The sequence below is a fragment of the Apodemus sylvaticus genome, chromosome 3 (assembly GCF_947179515.1).
Source record: "Apodemus sylvaticus chromosome 3, mApoSyl1.1, whole genome shotgun sequence".
Lineage (NCBI taxonomy): Eukaryota > Metazoa > Chordata > Mammalia > Rodentia > Muridae > Apodemus > Apodemus sylvaticus.
Window position 1 is genome coordinate 142,231,826 of NC_067474.1, and position 27,410 is coordinate 142,259,235.

The 27,410-nt window shown below is 48.6% G+C and overlaps 1 protein-coding gene and 1 long non-coding RNA gene across 2 annotated transcripts in view; one reads left to right on the forward strand and one right to left on the reverse strand.

The window, feature by feature from the left end:
- Positions 1-23,923, forward strand: part of Csmd2 (CUB and Sushi multiple domains 2) — a 563,664-nt gene extending 539,741 nt beyond the window's left edge. Inside the window, exons 58-71 of the mRNA XM_052177421.1 lie at positions 3,806-3,982; positions 5,201-5,380; positions 5,777-5,950; positions 7,519-7,692; positions 8,100-8,173; positions 10,859-10,970; positions 11,477-11,656; positions 13,678-13,740; positions 16,369-16,530; positions 18,539-18,651; positions 20,370-20,457; positions 21,920-22,058; positions 22,518-22,733; positions 23,465-23,923. Coding sequence (XP_052033381.1) covers positions 3,806-3,982; positions 5,201-5,380; positions 5,777-5,950; positions 7,519-7,692; positions 8,100-8,173; positions 10,859-10,970; positions 11,477-11,656; positions 13,678-13,740; positions 16,369-16,530; positions 18,539-18,651; positions 20,370-20,457; positions 21,920-22,058; positions 22,518-22,677 — 1,796 coding nt within the window. The 3' untranslated portion in view covers positions 22,678-22,733; positions 23,465-23,923. The remainder of the gene's footprint in view (positions 1-3,805; positions 3,983-5,200; positions 5,381-5,776; positions 5,951-7,518; positions 7,693-8,099; positions 8,174-10,858; positions 10,971-11,476; positions 11,657-13,677; positions 13,741-16,368; positions 16,531-18,538; positions 18,652-20,369; positions 20,458-21,919; positions 22,059-22,517; positions 22,734-23,464) is intronic.
- LOC127681310 (uncharacterized) lies at positions 17,696-24,404 on the reverse strand. The gene is made up of 4 exons (XR_007977102.1): positions 24,332-24,404; positions 23,879-24,015; positions 21,829-22,104; positions 17,696-19,442 (listed from the first exon to the last, which is right to left on the reverse strand). It is a non-coding gene; the product is annotated as an uncharacterized LOC127681310 (long non-coding RNA).
- Between the last annotated feature and the right edge of the window lie 3,006 nt (positions 24,405-27,410).

Here is a 27,410-nt window from a genome sequence, read left to right on the forward strand (position 1 = left end):
GGTCAGTGAACTTGGGACTGATAATCATATCCCCTTAGAGAGGATAGCTGAATTCTCAGGATGAAGTCACAGCTGCCCCAAGTTCTGGCCCAGGCCATTTCTGCCCATGCCCAGCATGTCCCCGGCTTTATACTGGGAGCTATGGTCCTTCTCCATACATCAGAGACTCAGGGAAAGCCAGAGGCTGCCTGGCTCCCAACAGAAACAATGTGAGTATTATTCAAAAGCCATTCCATATGCAATGTACTATAGATAGACAAAACAGATAAGTAATTATTTACTGTTAGCATTTTTAGCACATAAAAATAAAGAAGTAGGAGCCAATGAGTTGGCTCCACAGATAGGAGTGCTTGTGGCACAAGTATAAAGAGCTGAGTTCAAATCCCCCCACACCCAATTAAAAAGTATAGATGGGTGTGGCCATCCACGTATAACTCCAGTGTTTCAGGGGGCAGAGAAAGGAAGACTGCTATGGCTTGCTGGTCACCACCCTAGCTCCAGGTTCAGTAAGAGAGCAAAGAAACAAGGCAGAGAATGACAGAGCTGGACACCCAACACTGGCCTCTAGCCTCTGCAGGTATGCAAGGGACACATGCACCTGTGTGCACACACATGTGCACATATACCACACACACACACACACACACAGAGAGAGAGAGAGAGAGAGAATTCTTAAAAGCTTTATCTTACAAGAAGTTAAGGCAAACGCTTAACCCCCAAGTCAGACTGGCAATATCACTATACACTTTTGACGTATGTATTTTCAACTCAATACAGCCCAACCATCTAGAATCCATGGCTGTTCAGCCTCAGTGAGGACCCTTAGAGAAGTCAGATTCTTTGGAGCAATTGTGACAGAGCAGGGTTAGTGAATAACAAGATAAATCTGAAGTATTCCATCTCCCCAGCAAGGAACCCATGAAAGAGAAATGGGATCATGTGAAAGAAACTGGCACACTGAGGTGGCTCCCCTCAGCCAAGGGCAGCAACTTCAGTGTCAACAGGAAGAGGGGTGGCTGTAACTCTTAATACATTGAAGTCCAGGAGTTCAAATGCTCCTAAATAAACTCACCTTTGGAGAGTGCTAGGACACAAACTTATTATACTTATTCATAAGTGAGGAGTCTAGCGTTGTACCAACCTTTCTTTGTGAACTGTATGTATCACATGCTAAGCTGTTATCTGCTGCAGAGGGCTGAGGCTGTGGGGGCTCAGCCGCAGACTCTAGCTCTTTCCTCTCCTGCCTTAATCTCCCCTTTCAGTGGAAGCCAAAGACCAAAGAAACAAACAGATCAACCAGAGAGAGAGAAAGAGAGAAAGAGAAAGAAAGAAAGGAATTGTGATGGTGTCAGGAAAGATCTAGGAGGAGATGAGGGAAGAGAAACTGTGATCAGAATATATTTTACAGGGCCGGTGAGATGGATCAGCTGTTTAGAGCACTGTCTGCTCTTCCAGAAGTCCTGAATTCAATTCACATGGTGGTGCATGACCATCTGTAATGGGATCTGACGCCCTCTTCTGGCATGCAGATGTATATGCAGCAGAGCATTCATACATTAAATTAAAAAAAAAGTTAAAATGGCTTTTGAAAAAAGAATATATTGTGCAAAAATAACTTCATTTTCAATAAGAAATAAATAAAATTTAAAAATAAGAGAGCACCCAGATCAAGAGTCCCATTAGCAGCACCTGGAGGAGTGTTAGAAGGAGCCTGATGTGAATATTATCACAAATGTGTAAATATTACACAGATGTGTAAATATTATACAGATGTAAATATTATCACAGTATGTAGTTAGAATCAGGGCCGGGGAAGAGGCTTGGTCTGTAAGGTACCTGCTGGGCAAGCATGAGGACCTAAATTCAGAGCCTCAGCACCTGTATAAAGCAGGAGTTTCAATTAGGGTTTTACTGCTGTGAACAGACACCATGACCAAGGCAGCTCTTTTTTTTTCCCCCGATATAATTTATTTACATTTCAAATGATTTCCCCTTTTCTAGCCCCCCCACTCCCCGAAAGTCCCGTAAGCCCCCTTCTCTTCCCCTGTCCTCCCACCCACCCCTTCCCACTTCCCCGTTCTGGTTTTGCCGAATACTGTTTCACTGAGTCTTTCCAGAACCAGGGGCCACTCCTCCTTTCTTCTTGTACCTCATTTGATGTGTGGATTATGTTTTGGGTATTCCAGTTTTCTAGGTTAATATCCACTTATTAGTGAGTGCATACCATGATTCACCTTTTGAGTCTGGGTTACCTCACTTAGTATGATGTTCTCTAGCTCCATCCATTTGCCTAAGAATTTCATGAATTCATTGTTTCTAATGGCTGAATAGTACTCCATTGTGTAGATATACCACATTTTTTGCATCCACTCTTCTGTTGAGGGATACCTGGGTTCTTTCCAGCATCTGGCAATTATAAATAGGGCTGCTATGAACATAGTAGAGCATGTATCCTTATTACATGGTGGGGAGTCTTCTGGGTATATGCCCAGGAGTGGTATAGCAGGATCTTCTGGAAGTGAGGTGCCCAGTTTTCAGAGGAACCGCCAGACGGCTTTCCAGAGTGGTTGTACCAATTTGCAACCCCACCAGCAGTGGAGGAGTGTTCCTCTTTCTCCACACCCTCTCCAACACCTGCTGTCTCCTGAATTTTTAATCTTAGCCATTTTGACTGGTGTAAGATGAAATCTTAGGGTTGTTTTGATTTGCATTTCCCTAATGACTAATGAAGTTGAGCATTTTTTAAGATGCTTCTCCGCCATTCGAAGTTCTTCAGGTGAGAATTCTTTGTTTAACTCTGTACCCCATTTTTTAATAGGGTTGTTTGGTTTTCTGGAGTCTAACTTCTTGAGTTCTTTATATATATTGGATATTAGCCCTCTATCTGATGTAGGATTGGTGAAGATCTTTTCCCAATTTGTTGGTTGCCAATTTGTCCTCTTGATGGTGTCCTTTGCCTTACAGAAACTTTGTAATTTTATGAGGTCCCATTTGTCAATTCTTGCTCTTAGAGCATACGCTATTGGTGTTCTGTTCAGAAACTTTCTCCCTGAAGGCAGCTCTTATAAGGACAACATTTAATTGGGGCTGGCTTACAGGATTAGAGGTTCAGCCCATTACCATCAAAGTGGGAGCAAGGCAGCATCTAGGCAGGCATGGTGAAGGAGGAGCTGAGAGTTCTACATCTTGTTCTGAAGGCAAACAAAAGAAGACTGGCTTCCAAGGAGCTAGGAGGAGGGTCTCAAAGCCAAGCCCCACAGTGACACACTTCCTCCAACAAGGCCACACCCATTCCAAGGCCACACCCACTCCAAGGCCACACCCATTCCAAGGCCACACCCACTCCAAGGCCACACCTCCTAATAGTGTCACTCCCTGGGCCAAGCATATTCAAACCACCACCACCACAGACATGGTGACTTGTGTTACAGTTCACTGATGACAGAAGGAAGAAGCAGAAGCAAGCAAATCCTTAGATCTCATTGGCCAGCCAGCCTAGCCAAACTGATGATTCAGTGAGAGACCCTGTCTCAAAAGGATAAGGCAGAGAGTGATGAGGAAGAGCCTTTACCTCCCCACACAGGCTCACACACACACACACAGGCATGTATGCACACAGAAACAAGTACACACACATACAAATAAAAAAATTTTATGAGAAAGTCTCATACAGGCCTGTCCCTTCCTGGGAATGAGACAATAAATACAACAGCAGCATAAGGTATGCCTCCATCTTTAGGGTTCTATGGCTCTTTAGCTCGGCAGTTTAGGTTCTGGGGAATAACGCACTCTTCTGCTATCCCAGTGATCTCATGTGGGAACCCTGGAACTCCAAGCAATGCCCGAGTGGTGTTCAGCGATGGCCTGGTGTTCTCCAGCTCCATTGTCTATGAGTGTCGCGAAGGCTACTATGCTACAGGCCTGCTCAGCCGACACTGCTCTGTCAACGGCACCTGGACAGGCAGTGACCCCGAGTGCACAGGTGAGAGCCAAGCCCCCTGGGCTCGGTTGCAAATGGCAGCTCAGACCACCCAGCCCCTCCCTGCCAAGTAAGCTGTCAGTGGGAGTCTGGAGAAAATAACTACAGTGGAACCATCCGAATAGCCTGTGTGTGTTGAGCGTGCCCTTCTGCGCGGCAACCACGGAGCTAAGTGCTTCCTCTCCTTGTACATGTTGCGGGAATCTCACATCAACCCTATGAGGTATCTGTGCATGCTTACTCTCTGAGGAGCATGTTTTATGAACAGGGTGAGCATAGTGCAAGATGCTGGTGAGGGCCTGCACCAGGATGGTGTGAGCCGGGTCACGGTAGCTGTGAGCCCCACTTTTTATATATGACAGCTGAGGTTCACAGAGGCTGATACAATACACCGGCCATCATCGAGGCTCCGGCTCATCCTCCGGGCTTTCTCTTTCCTTTCAGGACAGAGGGTCAGGGCTCTGTCATACTCTGTCCACTTTGAAGCCGGCACCGCTCCCCATCTTTACGCCTTTCCCTACCTCAGACACATCCCCACCCCCAACCCAGCTTCTAAGCATTACATCTGCCTAGCTCCCCTTCCTTGCCCCTCTCAGGGTGCCCAGACCCTTTTCCTCAGAAAGCCAGATATTGTGGTGCCCAGACAGAGGCAAGAGATGGACTGAGTGACTCTGAGATTTATTTCCTCCTTTCAGAGTCAACTCTGTGAGCTCAGACTCCATCTGAAATTCCACATGAAGTACATATATTGCCAGTCATACTGTGTCTCATTAAAGGGATTTGATTATTGCATAGGTCCTAAGACCCTGCTTCTTAGGTGCCTGAAAAAAAAAAAAACTGTCATAGGAGATGTTGCTTCCCAGGGCAAGGTGTTATTTTGATCCATTTAACAAACACATCTTACGTTCTTCAATCTAGAAACTCCTTGCCCATGGCCTCACCTACTTTAGGAAGATCCTGTGGTCCTTCCTCTCAGCGGAGTGGGTTTGAATAAGAAGGGAGATCATTATGTAATTGGATGGCATGTGTGGAATAGGCATGAACCGCGGGCCTCTGGGTCGACTGTTGCAAGGAAATTTGGCTGTACCCAGTGGTGCCCAGGGCTTGGCGGGTCTGCCAGCTCCTCCTTGTGGGGGTGTAGGAGTGAGGAAGGTGGATTGAGATGCTGAGGAGACAAGGTCTGGGTGAGGAGTGACAAGTATCATGTCTTTCTTACTCTAGTCATAAACTGTGGTGACCCCGGGATTCCAGCCAATGGCATCCGGCTGGGCCATGACTTCAGGTACAACAAAACTGTGACGTACCAGTGTGTCCCCGGTTATGTGATGGAATCACACAGAGGGTCTGTGCTGAGCTGCACCAAGGACCGAACCTGGAACGGTACCAAGCCGGTTTGCAAAGGTGTGTGGGAGGCTGAGGATGCAGATGAGGGCCAAAGAAGAGACACACGTAGGCCTCGAACATGGGGGGGGTGCGGGGGGTGCGTGGCATCCCAGCAGGGGTGCACCAGGTGAAGGCTGGTCCTGCGCTGATTGTCAGGAAGTTGGAAGGTCCTGAGGAAAGATCTGAGCCTCAAGCATCCTCGAGAGCTGTGTGATAGGAGAACAGAAATGTTATATACGTGAAATGACTCCCCATAAAGTAAAAGATCAGAACTGCCTCGGATCCTTTCTAGTTCTGCTTGGCCCAGACTCCAGCTGCAGCAGGGTAGCTAGCTGGCGGTACTGGTGACAGTAGTAACTGGGTTTGTTTCTTCAGGACAGTCTCAGAACTCAGCCTCCTCTGGTCTCCCCACAGCTATCATGTGCAAGCCTCCTCAGCTCATCCCGAACGGGAAAGTGGTGGGGTCTGACTTTACCTGGGGCTCCAGTGTGAGTTATGCCTGTCTGGAGGGGTACCAGCTCTCCCTGCCTGCCGTGCTCACCTGCGAGGGAAATGGATCCTGGACCGGAGAGCTGCCTCAGTGCTTCCGTGAGTGACTCCCAAGGGCCCTAGGCACGTCTTCCACGAAGGACCACATTTCCCTCTTGTGCATGCGAGCGCGCGCGCGCGCGCGCACACACACACACACACAAACATACCAGAGCTCTCTACAGAAAGCATAGAATCATCAGCTTTCTCCCTGAAGCAGAACTATTTCTCAAGACACCATAAAAACAGAAGGTCATACCATAAAATTTAAAGGAAGACATTGAGAATATTTTAATGGAGGCCTGAATTTAGATACTGTCGGAAGTCCACGGTGGATGGAAATGAAGTCATAGATAATAGCAGTACCACCAGACCTGAAGGGGTTAGTATCAGCGTGAGGTGCATGTGAGGCCATCCCATGCCAGACGCAGTGAAGTGCACACACAGTGTGGAGGGCGTTCTGGGTTCCATCCCTTGCACACACAAAACAACAGTGAATTGTGGTCATAGCAAAAACAAAACACAACACAACACACCAACAAAAATGGACAGTAGCTGGGGAGATGACCCAGTCAGCAAAGCAGTTGCCAAGAACACCTGGGGGAGCCTCATCCCCAGAACCCATATTTTTAACAAAACGTTGAATGTGGCAGCATACAGGTGTGATTTCAGTACCAGGGAGGCAGAGACAGACAGACAGACAGACAAACCCCTCTGCTTTCTGGCCAGCCAGCCTAGCATACTCAGCAAGCTCCAGACCAATGAGAGACGCTGTCTCAAAAGATAATGTGGACAGTACCGAAGAATGGCAGATGAGGTTGTCCTCTGGCTTTTACACACACACACACACACATACATACACACACATATATACATACATATACATACATACACACACACAAACACACACATACACACACATACATACACACATACATACACACATACATACATACAAACACATACGCACACATACATACACACACATATACACATATACACACATGTGCGCGTGCACACGCACATATGCATGCATGCACAGAGACAGAGAGAGAGATTGTACTCTATTAAAAATATGAAGGAAAAATAAAATATCCCAAACATGACCATAGTTATAATGATATATGTTCAAGTCCCTTTAAATGGTATTGGATCTTGACACATTTTCATGACCTGAATTTTTGAAAAGCCACTAAGAGCTTTCCAAGTACCCATGTCTGACAATTCAATACATACTGATCTGTACATTGCCATTTTTAATGGCTTTTAAAACATTTTTTATAAATGTCTTTGTGTGTGCATGTGTGTGTGAGTGTGTGAGAACTGGTGCATGCATGAAAGCAGGTACCTGTAGAGGCAAGCAGAGGCCACTGGACCCCTTGGAGCTGGAGTCGCCAGTGGCTGTGAACCACCTGACCTGGTTACTGGGGAAGCACTCAGGTCCTCTGACCTGAGTAAAAGTACTTACCCAGGCATGCCCCCAGCTCCAGGGTTCAAGTGAACCAAGAGGAAAACGGGGGAAAACAGAAAGAAAGAAAAGAAAAGGCTAGGCTAAACAGGAGAAGGGGGTGAGGAAAACTAGGTTCTAGAAAGCATCTTGGGCCAACCTTCCTCTCTCGTCTTTCCAGCCGTGTTCTGTGGAGACCCAGGGGTCCCGCCTCGAGGGAGGAGAGAGGACCGCGGGTTCTCCTACAGGTCATCTGTGTCCTTCTCCTGCCATGCTCCTCTGGTGCTGGTGGGCTCCCCACGGAGGTTTTGCCAGTCAGACGGGACATGGAGTGGCACACAGCCCAGCTGCATAGGTGAGAGGGACTGGGGGCAGTGGGACTGGGGGCAGTGGGACTGGGAACAGTGGGACTGGGGGCAGTGGGACTGGGGGCAGTGGGACTGGGAACAGTGGGACTGGGGGCAGTGGCCTGGCTGGCGGCAGCGGTGATAGGGGTGAGTGATGAGTCTGCTTCCCAATCTTCATGGTCTCACTTGTGGAGACAGGGACCTTCTCTGGGCTTTCTGGGACAGAATGTGGGACAGTGAGAACTAATTTACTAGGGAATTCAGTGTCTGCTTGGGGCCTCTGAGACAAGTGGAAAGCTCAGAAGGCAGGGTCAGGAGACAGCTGTGCCCCTTCCCTGGGGCTCCAGATCAAAAGAAGATGGGCAGTGAATGCTCCAGTGATCCTGTGATCTGCTTCTGTGTTTTGGCCGTCCAGATCCCACGCTGACCACGTGTACAGATCCCGGCATGCCACAGTTTGGAATACAGAACAGCTCCCAGGGCTACCAGGTAATGAGCTCAAACGACTTCCAGTCCTCTGCCTTTCCCTGTCACCTTCAGCACCAGAGGCCTGGGGAACAGCACAGGGGAAGTAGGAGATCTCCTCAGGGAAGGAAAGAAGGAAGGAAGGAAGGAAGGAAGGAAGGAAGGAAGGAAGGAAGGAAGGAAGGAAGGAAGGAAGGAAGGGAGGGAGGAAGGAAGGAAGGAAGGGTCCCACGGAGCATCTGACATGGAGCATGACAGTGGGTAGAGCCATGAACAGTTCCCAGGAACCCCAGAGTTGGACCAGGATGTTTGTGAAAACCAAAATACCAAAATAAGCAAGACACCCACACTCTAGTCACATACAGGGCTCATTGGGACAGTGGAAGCCAGCCAGGTGTGAGGCAGCAGCCAGAGGGTCTCCCATCTGCAGGTAGGTCTTATACATCTACCTCAGAATGAGCCTTAGGCAGCCTGGGTGACACTGAGCAGAGCAAAGGAAGTGGTGAGGACAGGGTTCACTCAGGTCAGGACAATAAACTGGGGCCCAAGATGGCTGCTGAATTAACCTGGAATGATAGGCTGGGGCCTGGTCAACTGGTATGTATGCATACATACATACATACATACATACATACATACATACATGCATACATACATACATACATATGTGTGTTTATGCATGTACATGTACACGCATATGAGATATATTCGTGTATATATATACATATGTATGGGTGTTTATGTATGTACATGCACATGCATGTGATATATATATTCTCCTGTTCTCACCTAGGAAACATCAGCTGTTCCGGGTACTAGGCATTCAGAAGGGATAGGATGAATGTCTGGGGTCCTGCTCTACTCAGCCCACCTAGCAATAGCAGCCAAGCAAACTATAAGAACACAGAATGTCACGTGGTGTCATATGGGAGGGTATGAACAGGGTGGGGTGCTGTCTCAGAAATGGGAGTCAGGGAAGAGACCTCCTAAAGATGACATTTGAACTGTGGGCTTCATGGCAAGAAAGCCCACCCAATTCAGGACAGGGCCACATTTCTGATGGAGTAAATGTCCCCTATAGAGGAGCACTGAGGCAGGGAATGGCTGAGCAGGGGGAGGCTTGGGTGGCAGGCCAGCTGGGGTAGGCTGCAGTGCCACAGGAGGAGAGAGGAGATAGAGACCTAAGCTAGGTCTGAAAGGATCTTGATGCTGGCTGGGAAGGTTACACATACTCCAGGCCTCAAAAGTTCTGCTTGCGGAAACATACCCCAGAAACACTCTTATACCTGTTACCAGGCAACCCAAGTATGTTGTGCTCTCAAAATGGATACAGCCAGGAACATGAATGAACCCCAGGTCTATATGACATGGGTGTCATAGAAACATGCTATTGAAGAATAAAGATGCTATGAATATTAAAACAGTAAAAACATATATACTTATTTTGACATGCATATAATACATATGATAGAATTTTTTGCAAGGCAAAGAAATTAAAAACACAAATTCAGTATAGCAGTTACCCTAGAGGAGCTGGGGTGGGACGGGGAGGGAGCTAACAGATGAGCCACCTGGGCCCAGTGTTCCAGCCTCCAGGTTGTGTGGTAGCTCCACATTGCATCATAACTTTTGCAAAGTCAAAGGCCTGGGTGTCCTGCAGGGCCTGAGACCAGCGTGTGTATCCCGGGTCTTATTCTGCCCTTGAAGGCAGTGACTCTGAGCCACTATTTCAAATGCAATTCGCGCTGCTGAGTCAAGGACAGAAAACACAAGGGTTCAAAACAGAAGCATGAAGAATGCAGTGGCAGAGACCCCTGATGTCATGACTGGGTGGAAAGATGGGGGCAGCATTGTGGGGGAGCAGAGCCTTCAGGATGCTCCGTGCTCACCTTGTGCTTTCCTAGAGCCAAGAGGCCCCATGGTAGGATTGGGGAATGAGGGTGGAATCAGACTTAGTTTGAGGGTTTTCATTTGGCCAACTAGGCAGATAACAGCGACCAATTTGTAGAACCAAATGAGGAAAGCTGAGAGAAAAGGTCGGGTGTGGAAGAAACTGGTGTGACGAAGAGTGCTGCCTTGAGTCTGGCTCCGACTTTGCTGGTATAAAGAGCTATGAATGTTGGGGCTGGGAGATGTTACAGGCTGAATTGCATTGTGGGAAACTGACCTGTCCATTAAGCCAAATGGATGGAAGAAGCCAGTGGAGCCAAACAGCCAGTGACTCTTGGAGGATAGAGATGACAACACAGCCACACAAGAGAAGGCAGCAGTCCTGACAGAGTTTTCCAAAGCACAGATTCTCCATCTCCAATTCTTAGAGTGTAGTTTCACAGAACGTTTAATTTTACACAGTTCTTCATGTTTTATAAAATGCTTTCAATTCTAACATCACATTTGAATGTCACAGCTCTCCAGTGTCATTCTGGCACAGCAGCTGTCCTCTTTATGCTTAGGGAGGCTGGGGTTCGATACTCTATTCCAGAAGGAAATGCTCGCCCTAAGAGTGTGACATGCCCAGTAGGGCACTGATCTGGTCACAAGGCATACTTTCAGTTGGTCCCAAAGGACCAATAGGATTCAGCCAGGCATTGAAGCGTCATGGCACCAACAGAGGCAACAGCCTGAGTTGGAGTTCTCCCCTGGGAAGTGAATGACAATGAGACACTGCTAGGTGGAAGGTGACATGGGACACTTCTGTCCTTGCGGCAGGTTGGGAGCACAGTGCTATTCCGTTGTCAGAAAGGTTACCTGCTTCAGGGATCCACCACCAGGACCTGCCTTCCCAACCTGACCTGGAGTGGAACCCCACCTGACTGTGTCCGTGAGTGCCACCCCACCTGACCCCACACTTCATCCACGGGCCCAGGATGGAGTGCTGGGATGTGTTCCCATCAGGACCAATGTTGATCTCTCTCTAGTTCTTGCCTCTTGGAACATCACAGATGTTTCTACACAAAAGCCTTTCTGGAATCTGAAGGTCATCCCTCTACCTTAGCAAAGATTAAGTAATCCAGAGCCAGCGAGGACTGAGAACTGCAGAGGGGCAGGCTCATGGAAACATTGTAGACATGAGAGTCATTTTCTTGGTGTTGCAGACTGAGGTTCCCTGTGACTGGCTCAGCCATCATGCTAAAATAGTCCTAAAGACTTTGTGTGTGGGCTTGTAAGGAAGTAAGGGGGAGGAGCCAGGCATGAAGGGGCAGAGATGGAAAGGAACAGGGTTCTACATAGGGACGGGGTGAAGGAGAGGCCCCTCAAATGTGCCTGCTGCATCTTCAAGATCCCAGACTCCTTGGGCCTAACAATGTCTTTGCTCTCGTCACCCAGCCCACCACTGCAAGCAACCAGAGACGCCCACGCACGCCAATGTCGGCGCCCTGGACCTGCCATCCATGGGCTACACACTCATCTACTCCTGCCAGGAGGGCTTCTCCCTCAGGGGTGGCTCTGAGCACCGTACCTGCAAAGCTGACGGCAGCTGGACAGGCAAACCACCCGTCTGCCTGGGTGAGCGAGCCCTTTCTAGGGCAGAAGCCTCGGAGGAAAGGGTTGGCAGGCACCGAGTAGGGCCAGGAGGAAGTGAACCCCTGCTTCTGATTGGAGTGTGCCTGAGACAGGAGACCACTTCAGGACAGCTCACACAAGTTCATGTTGACCCCACCACCTGCCTGCCTTCCCTTAAGCAAACACATACCATCCCTTTCACTTAAACCAGCACGCACCGTCCCACCCAGTTCCTCCTGGCAGGTGAAGAGTGCCTGACTTTCTCCTCTCCTCCTGTTGGTCTTACTGTTACTCTGCCAGGCCTGTCCTATGCAGGAGGTGCTTGTCTGTCCTAAGGAGTTTGCAGCAAGGCACACTATCATGTTACAGGCATGATCTATGCACTAGGGGACACTTGCCAGAGTCCCCAGGCCCATGACGGGGGAAAATGAGAATAAAGATATTTTGCGAAAGCGCTGCCAGAGTGGGACTGGGCTAAAGAGCAGAGAGAAAAGTCCCAAAGCACTGGTCAGCAGCACCAAGGCCCTGCGTAGGTCACTTACACAGCACCGGACTCTCCCGCGTCGATAGTGACACAATGCTCTTCCTCACCATGCTCTTCCGAGTGTGTGAAGCCCAGGGCAGGGAAAGGATTCTAGCCATTCTCTGCCAACCGTCTCCTCCTAGACATTCACCCTGGTGTCGCTTTCTGCGGCCTCTACTCTCCTGACACAGTCAGTATTTTAAGATACGTTGTCATATTAACATGCCACCACCATAGGTGGAAGACGTAGAAATAATGATTGCTTGAAAGGGACACTGATCATCATAGACTGATCAGTGTAGCCCTTGGGGAGCCAGTGCTGAATGCTGGGAATGAGGAGGAAGGCCACTGAAGGGGAGGGCAGGAGCCAGGGAGGACTTCCACAGGAATGTCATGTGTGGGATATAGTGTGGGATATGTCTATGGTGGGGGATATAGGTGTATTGGGGGAGGTATCGTGTGTATGTGTGAGATATCTGGTGCATATGTATGTGGTTATTGTGAAGTGTGTGTGTGTGTTTGTGGTGTGGTATTTGATATATGTGTGAGGTATATGGTATGGGCTATGTATATGAGAAAGAAGGAGAAAGAGATGGTATGGGGATATATGATGTGGTGTGTGTGGGATACTTGGTGCGATGTGTGTATGAGGTATGTGTGTGAGAGATATGGTGTGGGGGTATATGGTGTTTGGGAGAGAGAGAAAGAGAGAGTATGTGTTATATGCAGTGTAAGGTGTGTGTGTGTGTGTGTGTGTGTGTGTGTGTGTGTGTGTGTGTGTGTGTGTGTGTGATATAATGTGGGCTGTGTGTCTGGGGTGTATATTATGGCATGTATGAGGTATATGGCATGGGATGTGTGAGTGTGTAGTATGTGGTGTGAGATTGTGTGGTATATGGTACTGTACATATGTGGCATGTTTGTGGATATGTGTAAACTGTGGTATGAGATGTGTTTGGTATGGTGTATATATGGGGGGTATATGTGTGTGTGAGAGATAGTGTGTTTATTTTCACACAAGTCATGGACAGAGAAGTTGGCTGATATCTTGGGCACTGTGAACGGCTCTGCAGTGAACACAAGCGTGAGGCTCGTCTCCAGCATGGTGGATTCAGTTCCTTTGGGACACACCCAGGAGTGGGATTGCTGGATCAGATGATCATTCTATTTTTAGTTGTCCTTAAGAATTTCAAGATCATGCCAGATTCTGCTGTTGTTATTTAATAGAGTAACGAAAAACCGCATATAAACACGTACATCTCGGTGCCTCGTCTGATACTCTAGCAACTGTGGCTGACGTGCCTGATTCCCTTGTTTGTCTATGCACTGTGCCTTCCTGAGATGGCTGTGTAACATCACTATCCTCATAGGAGAGGATGAGTCCAGTGCAAGACCTCAGGGAGCATGTTCACCTAACTTCAGGCAGGCAGCTGTCATCGGTTTCCCTCTGCAGTGTGAACCAGAGGCTGACTCTATTTCTTCCCATTGCCTTTCCCAGCAGAGGTCCGGCCCAGCGGGAGACCCATCAACACTGCCCGGGAGCCTCTGCTCACCCAGGCCTCAGGTAGGCAGAGTCCAGATTGCTGGCTCCCGAAACTGGTGCTGCCTCTGCCATCCAGTTAGCTAGTGACAGGCTTGCAGGTCCCACGCCCAGTGGGAAGGAATAGAGACACTCCACAGACACCAAGACAATTCCCTGCCCACTCCTAAGGCAGGCCAACTTTGAGAAGAAGGGAACCTTAGCGAGAAGCTTCACCAGAAGAGAAAGCCAAGGCCTTTAGAAAAGTGGCTGGGGCCCTGAGCTCTAGGATCGCTGGGTAGTGCAGCCCTTCCTAGCATAGCACCCACAGGTGTGCTCACAAACCCAGAGACGCTGGTCCTCCTCAGGGAGCGTCCTGGTTATTGGGACCTCTTCAAGATAGGCACTGTGTCTTTAGGAATGTCACATCCAGAACTGGACACAGAACCACAGGTGCAGCTTGGCCAATGCAAAATTATCACAATCTCTGATGTCCTATGTTAAACCTTTATCACCGTGCTTAGCAGCTTCCCACTGCTGTGACAAAGACTGTATCCAATCCAATTATGAAGACAGAATATTTATTTTAATTCACGGTTCTGGTGGTTAACCTGGGACCAGTTGGCTTTGAGGCTGGTGGGCGGGAATAAATGTCATGGTGGGAGCATATTGTGGAGAAAGCCCCCTCACCTCCCAGTTTCATTAGTGAGAAACGGAAAAATAAAGTGTCTGGGGCCCCACAATTCCCTTCAGTGGCACACCCTCCTGACCTAAAACCTCCTGCCCCACCTCGTAAAGTTTCCACCACCAACCCTCCTCCACCCACCTCCCTAGAGTACCACACTGGGAACTTAGCTTTATAGTGGGCTTCCAGACCCACACAGTAGTGTACCTTGGCATGTATGTCAGAGTTCTATAGATTCAGTTTACAGGCCATTTTGGTCCCTGACCAACTATGTCTGCTGACGCTTGAGCTTTACATCAATTAAGTACTGTTGTTAGGTTAAGTGGAGAGGGAAAGTCATGCCTTAGGGCCGCAGTTTCACCCTTCCTAAGGCTGTGACCCCCTCAATTCAGTTCCTCACGTTGTGATGACCCCCGACCGGAAAATCATGTCATTGCCACTTCATAACTGTAATTTTGCTAATGGTAATGTAAATATCTGATATGCAAGATGTTCAGTATTCAACCCCCAAAGAGGTCATGACCCACAGTGAGAACCACTGCCTGAGAAAGTTGCTACAAAGACGAATGGTTTAGTAGCCACATTTGCTAGGGCGCAGGGAGTTTCTATACACTCACATTGTACACGTGATTTGAAGTATTGGGGTACTTAAACATTGTAGCATTTAAGACCTGGAGTGACCCTGATGAGAGAGGCGGGATGGCCCCCACGTGCAGAATAGAGCTGCACCCCGCAAGTGAGGACGCTGCTCTCTGGTACTTGATGAAGGTAGCACACGTGGAGAAGGTTCCGTGTAGGCACCTGCTCGACTCTTCTATGTTCTGTGAGTGGCCCCAGCAATGATTCTTTGCCATTGGTTTGTAAAACACAACCTACAGTCTTGGGGACAGCTTGGGTTATTTGAAGACTGTAGTGAGACCCCTTTGGTTGATAACTTCCAGTACTGAAAGTTTCATTTGGTGACAAGAGATGGCTAGTTGGGACTCTTGTCTTCCCCCATTATTGGGAAAATTCTCTTGGACTGCTTTCATATATGTTTGTAGTTTGGAAAGGTTCGACTATATTAGGTTTCCACACTACCCCTCAAATGGTCCTTCACTTTAGCTGTCTCTTCCCATATTTCCTCCCTCATCCCCGCTCAATCCTCCCATTCCAAACCCCTATCCATTCATAACTATCTATTCTTTTTCTTTCCTAGGGAGCTCTATCTGTCCCCAAGTCCTTGTCCCTTCTCTATACCTAATCTTTGTAATTCTGACTTAGTTATCATTAACTTAACAGCTATTATCTACATGTAAGCAAATATATTTACATGTCATTCTTAGGCACATGTATGTGAAGCACAATATGAAGTTACACTTTGCATGTATGTATAACATAATTACATGCTAATTAACATATATCACCTCACTTAGAACACTTCAAATACGCTTTTTAAGCATTGTAAAATATACAGCATATTATTATTCACCAAAGTTGGACACTGAGCAGTAGGTCACTAATGTGAACTTTGTCCCCTTTGACCATGTATCTACACCCCAGTCCTACTTCTCTCCCCTCCCTGCTTCTAACGTTTGACATTTAGCCTGGTCTGTAAGTGATACCTCACAATAACATTTCTGACTCTGGCTTATTTCATGTAGCATCATGTCCCCCAAACTCATACATGTTAACACAAAGGAAAGAGTCTTTCATTTTTTAGGGGTGAATGGTATGTCATAATTTAGTCTACTTTCTTTATCCATCCACCCACGGACATTGCAGTTGTCATAATTTGACTGCTGCGAGTAGTTGCAATGACATACAGATGTCCCTTCAATATGCCAGTTTCTGTTCCCTCCAGTGACACTCTAAGACACAGTCACCAAAGGGCCTTACCATAGCCCCCACATCAGACATGAGTCTTCATCTATAACCAGACATCAAGTCGTCTGTCCCTGGCTATCCCAGCATCCAAAGTCTGACTTACATGTTCTCCATCCCTCCAGTTCCAGGGGATGTTTTTGCCAAGAATTCCTTGTGGAAAGGGTCCTATGAATACCAAGGGAAGAAGCAGCCAGCCATGCTTAGAGTCACCGGCTTCCAGATAGCCAACAGCAAGGTTAACGCCACCATGATCGACCACAGTGGGGTGGAACTGCATTTGGCAGGTAAGGAGGCAACCAATGTCTCTAAGAGCAGGGCAGGTGCTAGGGTGACAGTTATACACCTCAGGCGGGATGAATCAGACCATTCTTATGATTCCATGACCCCATCATGGGGTCAGGTGGGGCTCAGACCGGCCTGTCAGCCAGGAAAGAGAGCGTATCTCCTCATCCCGCCCATGGGTTAACAACAACCATAATAACTCAGACATAGGAAGAAATCTCTCAAAGAAAAGAGAAACAGCCTGAAGACTGAGCCAAAGCTAGAAGCAGAAAATTCCAAGTGCAAGCCCAATACACTAAAGAAAAGAGCCGGCTGTGGTGGCTCAGACCATGAACACCAGCACTCAGCAGGCAGATAACTGTGAGTTCGAGGCCAGCCTGGTCTATATAGTGAGTTCCAGGACAGTCAGAGCAAATAGTGAGACCCTTTTTCAAGAGAGAGAGAGAGAGAGAGAGAAAGAGAGAGAGACAGACAGACAGACAGACAGACTACACAAAAAACAAACATATAATAATCATAATCATAATTTTGAATCAGAATGAAAAGACAAACACGAAATGTGATTTCTCACAGACTCCAGATCAGTACTGACAAATCACACCATAGTCTAAACCGCTCCAAAGGAAGGCTGGGCTAGTCCTAGCAAGACCCTTGAAAATCATCGTATTCATCAGCTACTTTTGCCATATGAAATAGAAACTGAGAAAATTTATAAGATTATAAAGAATGTTCACTTTAGAATTATATTTATATTACAAAAAGCTAGAAACAGAGCATTTCCCCAGAATAAAATGTAAGTGGTTTCATCATATCACTGCTCCAGGATAAAAAAATATATATACCAATTCGAGGGCTGGGGAAATGGCTTGGTGGTTAAGAGCACTCACTCCTCTTAAAGAAGACCCAAGTTTGGTTCTCAGCGCACACATGAAGGCAGTGCCTTCTGGCCTTCACAGCCACCTGCACATACGTGCATGCACCCATACACACACACACACGCATACATATGTCCATATATATTAATAATGATAAATGAAACTTTAAAACAAATGCCAGTTTAGGAGTTAATATACCCATCAGAATACATTGTACCTCCAAGTTTTAAAGTAATAAAAACTATATTCATAGGAAAGAAAATGTATTCCACAAAAGCATTCACAACAAATTTCCTTTTTATTGGCACTTTAGAATCATGTGTATTTGGCACCATTGTAAGTTGCCTGAGTAACCAGTAAGGCCAGAAGGGATCTCTTTTATCTTCACGCATCCCTTTTTAAAGTTCTTTCAGGTTTCAACTTTTGTGTACTCAGAAAAGCAAGTGTTTTCTTGACTAGACAGATGAATTGATGAACGAATGAATGGATTAATCACTTTGCATACACACAGCCCACGTGTGATCGGGCTCTCCCCCATACATACAGTCCTGTTTACTCATTTGTTCTAATAAAAGACATGCACTCCCATGTGTGTCTGCTCTTCTGTGTTCATGGACTTGTAAACAAATGTACCTATGTACTGGTGGTCAGGTCAACATATACAAAATCATATTCCTTTTAAAAACCTTTAAGTTGTATATATGTGTGTATGTGTGTGTTTGCTTGTTTATGGACGTGCACACATCATGTGTGTGGACATCAGCGGGCAGTTTTCAGGAGGAGGTTCTCTCCTGCCATGTGGATCTTAGGAATGGAGCCTAGTCAGTAAGCCTGGTGTCAGGTACCTTTCCTCACAGAGCCATTCCACCAGTCCCACAAAAATCATACTTTTGCTAAACATATAAAAACAGAATCGCAGTCTCTAGCTATTCAGCTATGAGCATGCGTGTCTTCACGTTCCTGCCCACACTCATGTTTAACCATGTTCAAGCACATGCATCAATGGGTGTGCAAGGGACATTTACCCCAGTGTCCACACGGAAGTGTCACACAGACAGTCATGCCCATGACACCCACAGATAGGGGTTTTGAGAATGTTCATAGAGTTTCAAATATAACTATTTTCTTTCTCTAGGAAATTATAAAAAGGAAGATTTCCGCCTCCTGCTTCAGGTCTACCAGGTCACAGGGCCTGTGGAGAGCTTTGTGAACAGGTTCAAAGACGACCAGTGGGCGTTAGATGGCCACGTAAGTGAGGCGAGTTAGTCTTTCCCGGGCCTTGCACATCACCCGTCCCCAGACTGCTCGCAAAGATAGGACAATGGGTTTGGGAGCTACTGAGGTTGCCAGGGAACCTGAGGAGTCTTGAGACCAGGACTAGGAGCTGGGGAGTCCTGGTCAGCTGATTGACTGGGGAAAGGGGCTTGAAGACTCAGAGTCAAGTGCCACCATCTCTGAGACGAATGTGTGAGCTCCTCAATCCAAACAGGAAGCAGGGGTCAGGAGTTCGAGGGTGAAGGTCATGATGCCATGGGTGTGTCTGGCACAAGGTGAATCCCCAGTGACTCCTGGGGTCACTTAGATTTGAGATGTGGACTGTAGGTTACTCAGCACAGCTTGAGAGTCCAGGACACAGAAGAGAGAGGCAGGAATCTCATGACTGCCTTTGTGGGAAATACATACATTGTAGATTATTCACAAAGTAGAAGCCAGTCCCCAGTGATGGTCATGTGCGGGTTCCTTCTGACTTCACAAGGAGCGTTGAGCATAGAATCACCTATAATAGCCCCTGCATCGCTGTCTTTGACCCCTAGAGGGAAGACAGAATGGCGAAAGAACAAATGATCTAATGGACTGGGGCAGCAGAGCTGAGGACAGGGCTAGCTGCTGGAATGGTGTGTCTGAGAGACTCTGCTTGGTAGACCCACAAGGAGAAGCCAAGGCAGGGATGGAGCCTGCAGGTAGTTCCCAGGTGTGCCCAGGATGTCTGTAGATCAGGATGAGGGTCAAAGATGGGACCTGGAGTGCAGCGTGCAGACCTGGGGAGGAGAAAGCTGTGGGTCTGCGAGCAGCTGGCAACCAGCGGGCTCCCTTCTTCAGCAGGCCAGGATCTGACTGAGGGAACACGTGAAGACACTAGACAAAGGGCACCCCTGGAGCTGGAGCATGGGTTTTGGGGGTACACGGGCAACATCCTCAAAACATACTCCAGCTGCTAAGAGGCCAGCTGTTGGAACATTATGAAGGTCAGGTGCACGGGGATGCTGATGAGTTATGTCCCAGCTACCACCTCAGAAACCAACATCCTCTGGAACTGCCAGAAACTATCCAGAATGTGTTCGCTCTGCCAGGCTCACGCCCCTCGCAGTTCTGTTGGCAGTCCACATGTCAGTTTTCATCACCGTTTACTCTTACAACTCCATGTGCCCAAAGCCTACTAAAGATGGAGCTGAGGAAACCACTGTGTCACCCAGACCTCACAGTGTGGCATACATAACATTCCCCCCCAAAATGGGAACTGAAGCACAACATGGTGTGAGCCACAGAAACCGAAGGATGCAGACAGTGGCTCACACCTCCCAGCAGTGGGGACTTGTAGACTAAAGGAATGGGAGTTTGCGGCCATCTTTGGCAATAGATAGGAGTTCGAGACCTGCCTAGGTTACTTGAGATCCCACCTCAAAAATTCAGAAAAAGAAAAAAAGAGAAAAAAACCCACACTTCACACACACACACAAACACACACACACACACACACACATACACACACACACACCTCACACCTAGTAGGTATCCCAGCTCTGCCCAGCACATGCCAGCCTCGCTCTGGTCTGGCAGGAGTTCCATATTGTTCTAACATGCCTTGCCCCTCTCCCTCCCTCCCTCCCCGCCTCCCTCCTCTGTCCCCATCTCCCCCCGCCACTCTCTCCCTGTCTCTCTCCTCCTGCCCATTTCTGCTGTTACAGGTCTCCTCAGAGTCTCCTGGAGGCACCTTTGTCTACCAAGGCTCCGTCAAGGGCCAAGGCTTTGGACAGTTCGGCTTTCAAAGACTTGGTAACCAGCATGTGTCCGTGGAAGTGTGAGCTCAGGGGCGGGAAAGGAGCTGTCTTCTGGGGCAGGGAGGAAACTGAGTAACATCTCTACCTGAAGTAGGACTTCTTAAGTTCATCTGGGTCTGTGATACCTTAAGACTCAGATAGAAGCTTCAGTAGCTCCAAAAACAGATGCTAGACTGACACTCAGCCTTAGGTTGCCATGCCGGCCATCGGGCACGAAGGTATCACCCCTGCCCAGAGGACCAGGGAGTCGCCAAAGCACCCCTACATCAGGGTGCCCTTCCCTGTAATGTCATGACTTCCTTAGCATTTCCCCAGGAGGTAGGGGTTGCCCTTGTGTCACAGGCAAGAGGCCCAAACACTAAGGAGCCTTCTCCTGCTTGTCCTGTCTCAAGATTGGACTCTGCACACTTGATCATCCTCGCTCCAGAAACAGGTCATGTCCCAGGGGCTCGGACTCACATGGGGTAGGGTCCTGGCTTCTCAGGAACAATAAAGAAAAAATGGGGAAAGCCACCTCTGCATGCCACACACCGTGACCTCCCACTCCCTGGGCCCCTGCCTGCCAGACCATCCCTTACCTACTCCGATAGCTCTCCCTTCCAGAAAGTTCTCGTGGCACTCCCCCCCTCTACTCCTCCACACAGCCGGCTCGACTTCGCTCTCAGCGCTCCACCATGTGGCAGTCCTTACACCTCCTGACACATACCCAGGACCCTCAGTCCACCATGTGGCAGTCCTTACACCTCCTGACACACACCCAGGACCCTCAGTCCAGCAGTGGGAAGATCCCAGCAAACACAGCCACCTCCCTGTTCCCTGTCGATCCCTCGCCCCTCACTTAGGTGGCCCTTGATGGGGAGCCAATGGAGTGAGTGGTGAGCCTTCAAACACCCCAACTCATTCCTCCATGGCAATCTAATGTCACCGTGAGACATATATACATATATATATGTTTATATGCATATACACATATACACACATATATATATGCATATACACATATACACACACATATATATATGCATATACACATATACACACACACATACACATATATATCAGGGCTCCATCTGATGAACATTTTCATCTAATAACAGGCTTTGATGGCCAAGAAAAGCATAGAAACGTCAAAAGAACTTCATCCCTTGAAGGTTGTGTTCAGAGATATGATTTCAGGTTCATCTGCCAGCTGTCTTTCCTGGGGCCCCCAGGGATAGCTAGGTTCCAGGCACAGTCCTCCGGACACAATGTGACCAGAGGCAACTTCACATGGGCCTCTGGGGACCTATCTGAGAGTGTGTGAGGCAGGCAGCTGCTGTCTGGGCACCAACTCCTGCCAGCCGAGCTACAGAGCTCTTGACCGTACCTGAGGCTCTGCAGCAGGATGGGGTGGCCAGCAGGGAGCATCATCTCGGGGTGAGTGTGTGACTTGAGCCTTATGCTTTGGCACTTTGCAGACCTCAGGCTGCTGGAGTCAGATCCCGAGTCCATCGGCCGGCATTTTGCTTCCAACAGCAGCTCAGTAGCCGCTGCCATCCTAGTGCCTTTCATCGCACTCATCATCGCCGGCTTCGTTCTCTATCTCTACAAGCACAGGTACTGGGAAGGCCAGGGGGCTCAGCTGTGACCCAAGCCTAGTACCCTGAAAGCAGAGGCCAGGGAAAGGAACTTTGTAACCAGACCTAGTACCCTGAAGGCAGAGGCCAGGGGGAGCAACTATGTACTCAGACCTAGTACCCTGAAAGCAGAGGCTAGGGAGCTTAGCTTTGTACCCAGACCTAGTACCCTGAAGGCAAGAGGCCAGGGAAAGCAACTCTGTACCCAGTTCTAGTACCCTGAAAGCAAGAGGCCAGAGAGCTCAGCTTTGTACCCAGACCTAGTACCCTAAAGGCAGAGGCCAGGGAAAGCAACTTAGCACCCAGCTCAGTCCACCCCACCCAGCATCCTCCTGACTCAGAAAAATGTAACTTTCTAAAGGGAGAAAAGACCCCTCTCCTCTCTTGCTTTGGATCCTGTGCCATCTTTTAATTCAAGGTCCCTGTCTCCTATTCTCAGGAGAAGACCCAAAGTTCCATTCAATGGCTATGCTGGCCACGAGAACACGAACGTGCGAGCCACATTTGAGAACCCCATGTATGACCGCAACATCCAGCCCACAGACATCATGAACAACGAGGCAGAGTTCACAGTCAGCACAGTGTGTACTGCCGTATAGCCCCCAGGCCTGGCTGCAGCTGCCACCGCCACCGAGAGCCCCGCCGCCAGCAGCCGGTGAGACTGAGGGCCTAGAGAGGGTGGGAGACAGACCAGCTCTGCGGGGGACATAGCGACCTGTGTGCACACTGCTCCTGCACACAGGGACCTCCCACCGCAGGCACTGAGAACTGGCCTGTAGTATTAGGACCCCCACTGCAGATGAGAAAAACTAAAATTAAGCACGTGACCATTGACAAAGTTGAACAAGGCCATGTATCTAAGAATCAGAATCCAAACTGCAGTAGGAAAGTTGACCCACAAGGGAATAAAAAGATATAACCAGAAAAAAGCTAGGCAGTTGTGGCAAACCACATGGAATTCCATTGTTGGGGAAGCAGAGAGAGGAGGTGTCAGGAGCAAGATGGCGACCAGACTAGTTGATGTGTGAAGGGACCAGAATCAACATCTAGCCCACATACACACACACACACACACACACTTGCATGAGCACTCCACTTTGTGTTGTCTGTGCATATGCAAACATGCACAAACATGTGCATGCACACACACACACACACACACACACGGGGTAGGTAATAAACCCTCTGCCACTGTGCACACTCCCTACACGTTCCCATCCCCAGTTTGAGAAGACTAAGATCCAAAAGCAAAAGACAGAACCAACTGATAACCTTCTGTGTTCTTTCCCCCTGCTTGGCTTTGCCACCCCCTCTCCACGTCTGTTCCCACCCCACCTCGCCCCCTTCCTCTCCACCACCTGCCTGCTGTGGTTTGTTGGTACCCAGCTCCCCAGGGGGCAGGAAGGAGCTCCCCTGAGCACAGCGCCCAGTGCCCATCTTCGTCTGTCCCTCCGCCTACGTCTGCCACTGCTGGGACTCAGGCTCTTGCCCGCCCTGCCTCCATCTGTGCTTGTCACCCTGGAGAGGACTCCACGATGCCCTGGTGTGGGGCAGCAGAGGAAGAGGAGGGCTCAGCTGGAGGAAGGCAGATGGATTCAGACAGCAGAGTGAATTACGGGTGTGCTCCTGAGCGCACCCAGCCTCTCCTTCACTGTGTCCTACAGAAGAGACCACAGAGGCTTAAAAAAGGGAAGTGTGTGCATGCGTGTGTGTGTGTGTGTGTGTGTGTGTGTGTGTGTGTGAAAGATGCCCTAGACACTGTTCCTACAAACCCAGAGGAAATGAGAGAAGCATCATTACCTCTCAAACCAACATGTCTGTCCCCATGTGTGGGGACATGAAGAATGAGTAAGAAGGTCACACCTCATGGGCAGCAGCATGCAGAAGCCACCTGGCTGCAGGGGTGGCCCCATTTGCACAACGATAGCAAGGATTACCTGGAAGAAAAGGGGGGAAATTTTTCAGATATAATTAGGTAATCAATGCAATTTTTTTTCCAACCATAATGGCACTGAGTTCTAAACCTGGTGAATTAGAAAGTCATTTGGGGTCCTGGGCATCGTTGGAAAAGAAGGTTAAAGTCATGGTGGAGTTGGGGGATAGAGCAGGAATCTGGCTCAGGAGCCTAGCATCGCATCTGGCTGTCAGCTGACCAAGAGAAGAGAAAAAGATCTCTACAGACCAGACAGTACTCCCTGGAGAGGACAGGAGCAAGCCAGCCCTGGCTCCCAAAAGGTGGCGGCCACCACTTACTGACTTATTCTCCGTGCCTGACTCTTTACATGTCACTTCTAGTTCTTAAAACACCACCAAAGCGGGACTTGCTACTTCCATTCAGAGGTCGGGGAAGATGGAGGCATGGGCCACCGAATACATCAGAGGTGTGACCAAGAATCTCTCTGACCCTGAAGTGTGCTGCACCTGCTTGCCAGAAAACCCAGGTCTACAAGGGGCACCAACGGCAGGAAGTAGGGGAGTCCCAACGAGAGGATGCGTGTGTCTGATCTGGAAGCTGCCATCTGTGCCTGGGCAGCACCAGATCACGCACCCAGTGCCCCAGCCTCCTGAATTGGTGCTCCCCCCGTGGCTTCCCACAGCCGGCAACCACAGCAGAGGACCGGGCAGCTCCTTAATCAAGAGAACTGAGCGAAAAGCACCTTCTCTCCAGCTCCTGGCGGGCGGCTCAAGAGTCATTTAGGCCAGTGTTTCTCAACCTGTGGATCACGACCCCTTTGTGGGTCAAGTGACCCTTTCACGGGGGCCACCTAAGACCATCCTGCATATCAGATATTTACATTCTAATTCATAACAGTAGCAAAATTACAGTTATGAAGAGGCAACAAAAATAATTTTTTAAGTTGGGGGTCACCACCACGTGAGGAACAGTATTAAAGGGTGGCAGCTTAGGATGGTTAAGAACCACTGATTTAGACAATGTCACTGTGTTTAGGTCATTAATGAATTCCTTACGAGTGTGGTCGGGAAGCTCATGAGTTTAGAAATCAGCATAATGACATTTAGATTCACTTTTTTCTGTGACTTACGGAAGGCCCCCATGAGCATATATCTCTGCTTCCGTGAATACCCACAGGAAATACTGAAATAACAAATAGAATGTGTGTGGGGGATGAACGGGGATTGCCGCACAGTTCACAGGAACAATTAAAATAGCTCAGTGGGGATGGGCTGAGGGGAGGGAGGGTCTCCATTTCCAGCAGGTACATAAAAGACGCAAGGGCAGGCCCACTCCTGCCCACACACCCTCTGGCCCTCTGGGACTCAGCATCCCTGCACCCGGTGGGAGAGGACCAGTCTAGACAAAGTTGTTCATGTTCATTCTGCCCTTGGTGGTGAGTGCAGGAGGTTCTCGGGCTCCTCCCCTTCCTCCCCAAAGCTAACCCAGTCTGCTCACCCAGCTCTCTCCCTGTGTGTGCTTGGGAGGTCCCAGGAGACACTCAGGGAGCAAAGGCTGGCGGGTACCCAGCATCCGCTGTGTGTCACCCTCTCTCTGGCTTTGGGCACTTTCTTTCTCTTCATCCCCAGAGGCTCAGAAGGGGAACAAGGCAGATTAAGCTGTCACCCACCATCTCTGTACCTACCACCTCCATCCCACGAGGAAAAAAAAAAGTAAAACAAAAACAAAAAAAATCTTTTGTACAGAGATATATTTTTATTATACAAAGTTTGTACAGTACCAAAAAAGACAAAAAAAGGTGTACATTTTTTTTCATTATTGTAGGTAAATGGTGTGGGAGCCTTTTTTGTAAATGTAATAAAATGTATAAATATGGTTTTCAGAAAGCATCCCGTGCTGTAAATATGTAATCTACACGCCTTCTCGGCTTGTCTGCAGTATATGCATTTAATTTATCTGTCTCCGTATATGAGGCTTCCCCCTGGGGCTCTGCATTATGGAACTTTCCGGAATTTGAAAGCAATTTTAAATTTTTTGAATTCAAATAAAATATAAATTTTTGCATTGGTTTTCTTACATTTTTATGGCCTCTTTCGTGGCTGGGGGCAGGTGTTTTTTGATGAGGAGGAGATAGAGTTTGACAGGGACTGTGGGGGTCAGGCTCCAGGGCGTGAGGGGGTCTTCCCAGTAGGACAGTCTCTAAAGGAGCAGAGAGCTTAGTGGGATTGGGAAGTTGTCATATGGAAAACGCACCCAGGTTACCTTTGGCCTCCTGGCCTCACATCCTCACTGAACTGAGGTCCAGCTTCCCCTCCTCAATGATGGTGAAGGCATTTAGTCTACTACATAACAGCTGATATTTACCTTCCTGCCACCGAAAGGCAGCAGGATGGGCTGGCCCCTGCCATTTAACCTCCCTCAGTTCGCCAGGGTTCACTGTCGGAAAGTGTCATGGGTGAAACAGCCCCATTGCAAAGGAGATGGCTCAGAACAGAATTTTACCCCCGGGTTATCAGAAAAACAGCAGGTAAGTTCTCACTGCCCCCAAATACCAGGATGAGGCAACATCTCCATAAATCTAAGGGCACAAAGAGAGGGGCAAGTCAAGCTATGGTGCCAGAGAACCAAGGCACAGCACCCTCACCACCCCCTCTGCACAAAGGAGGAAGGCACCTGTTCTGGTTTGAAAATGTCTCCCCCTCCACCCCACTGACACATGTGCTTGGGACACATGGTCCTTGGACACATGGTCCTTGGCTAGTACTTTCAGAAAGTTGTAGAACCTGTCGGAGATGCAGCCTTGCCAGGAGGAATAAGTCGTGGGGGGCTGGCCTTGAGGTTTAATATAAGCCCCTCCCCTGTTTTCTGACTGCACACAGTGTGACCAGCTACCTCAGCTCCTGCCATCCTATTTTCTTCACAATAATAAACTGTACCCTCAAACTGTAACCCAAAGCAAAACCCTCCTCCCCGAAGTTGCTCCTGTAGAGTACTCGGTCACAGCAAAAAGAAAAGTAATTGATACAGTACCCTTCAACTAAGAAACCATAAGCAACCAGAGCCACCTTTACCCCTCCCTCCACTGGAATTGCCCTGTAGCTTTTATCATGAACCATAGGGCATCCATAGATCGTCATAGTTTCCATGAGAATAAGAAATACAGGTTCCGGCTGGAGCGATGGCTCAGCCGTTAAGAGCACTGACTGCTCTTCCAGAGGTCCTGAGTTCAATTCCCAGCAATCACATGGTAGCTCACAACCATCTGTAATGGGATCCACCGCCCTTTTCTGGTGTGTCTGAAGACAGCAATAGTCTACTCATATACATAAAATAAATAAATCTTTAAAAAGAAGAAGTCTGGGTTCAGCAAGATGGTGCCATGAACAAAGGCCCTTGCTGCACAGGCCTGACACCCTG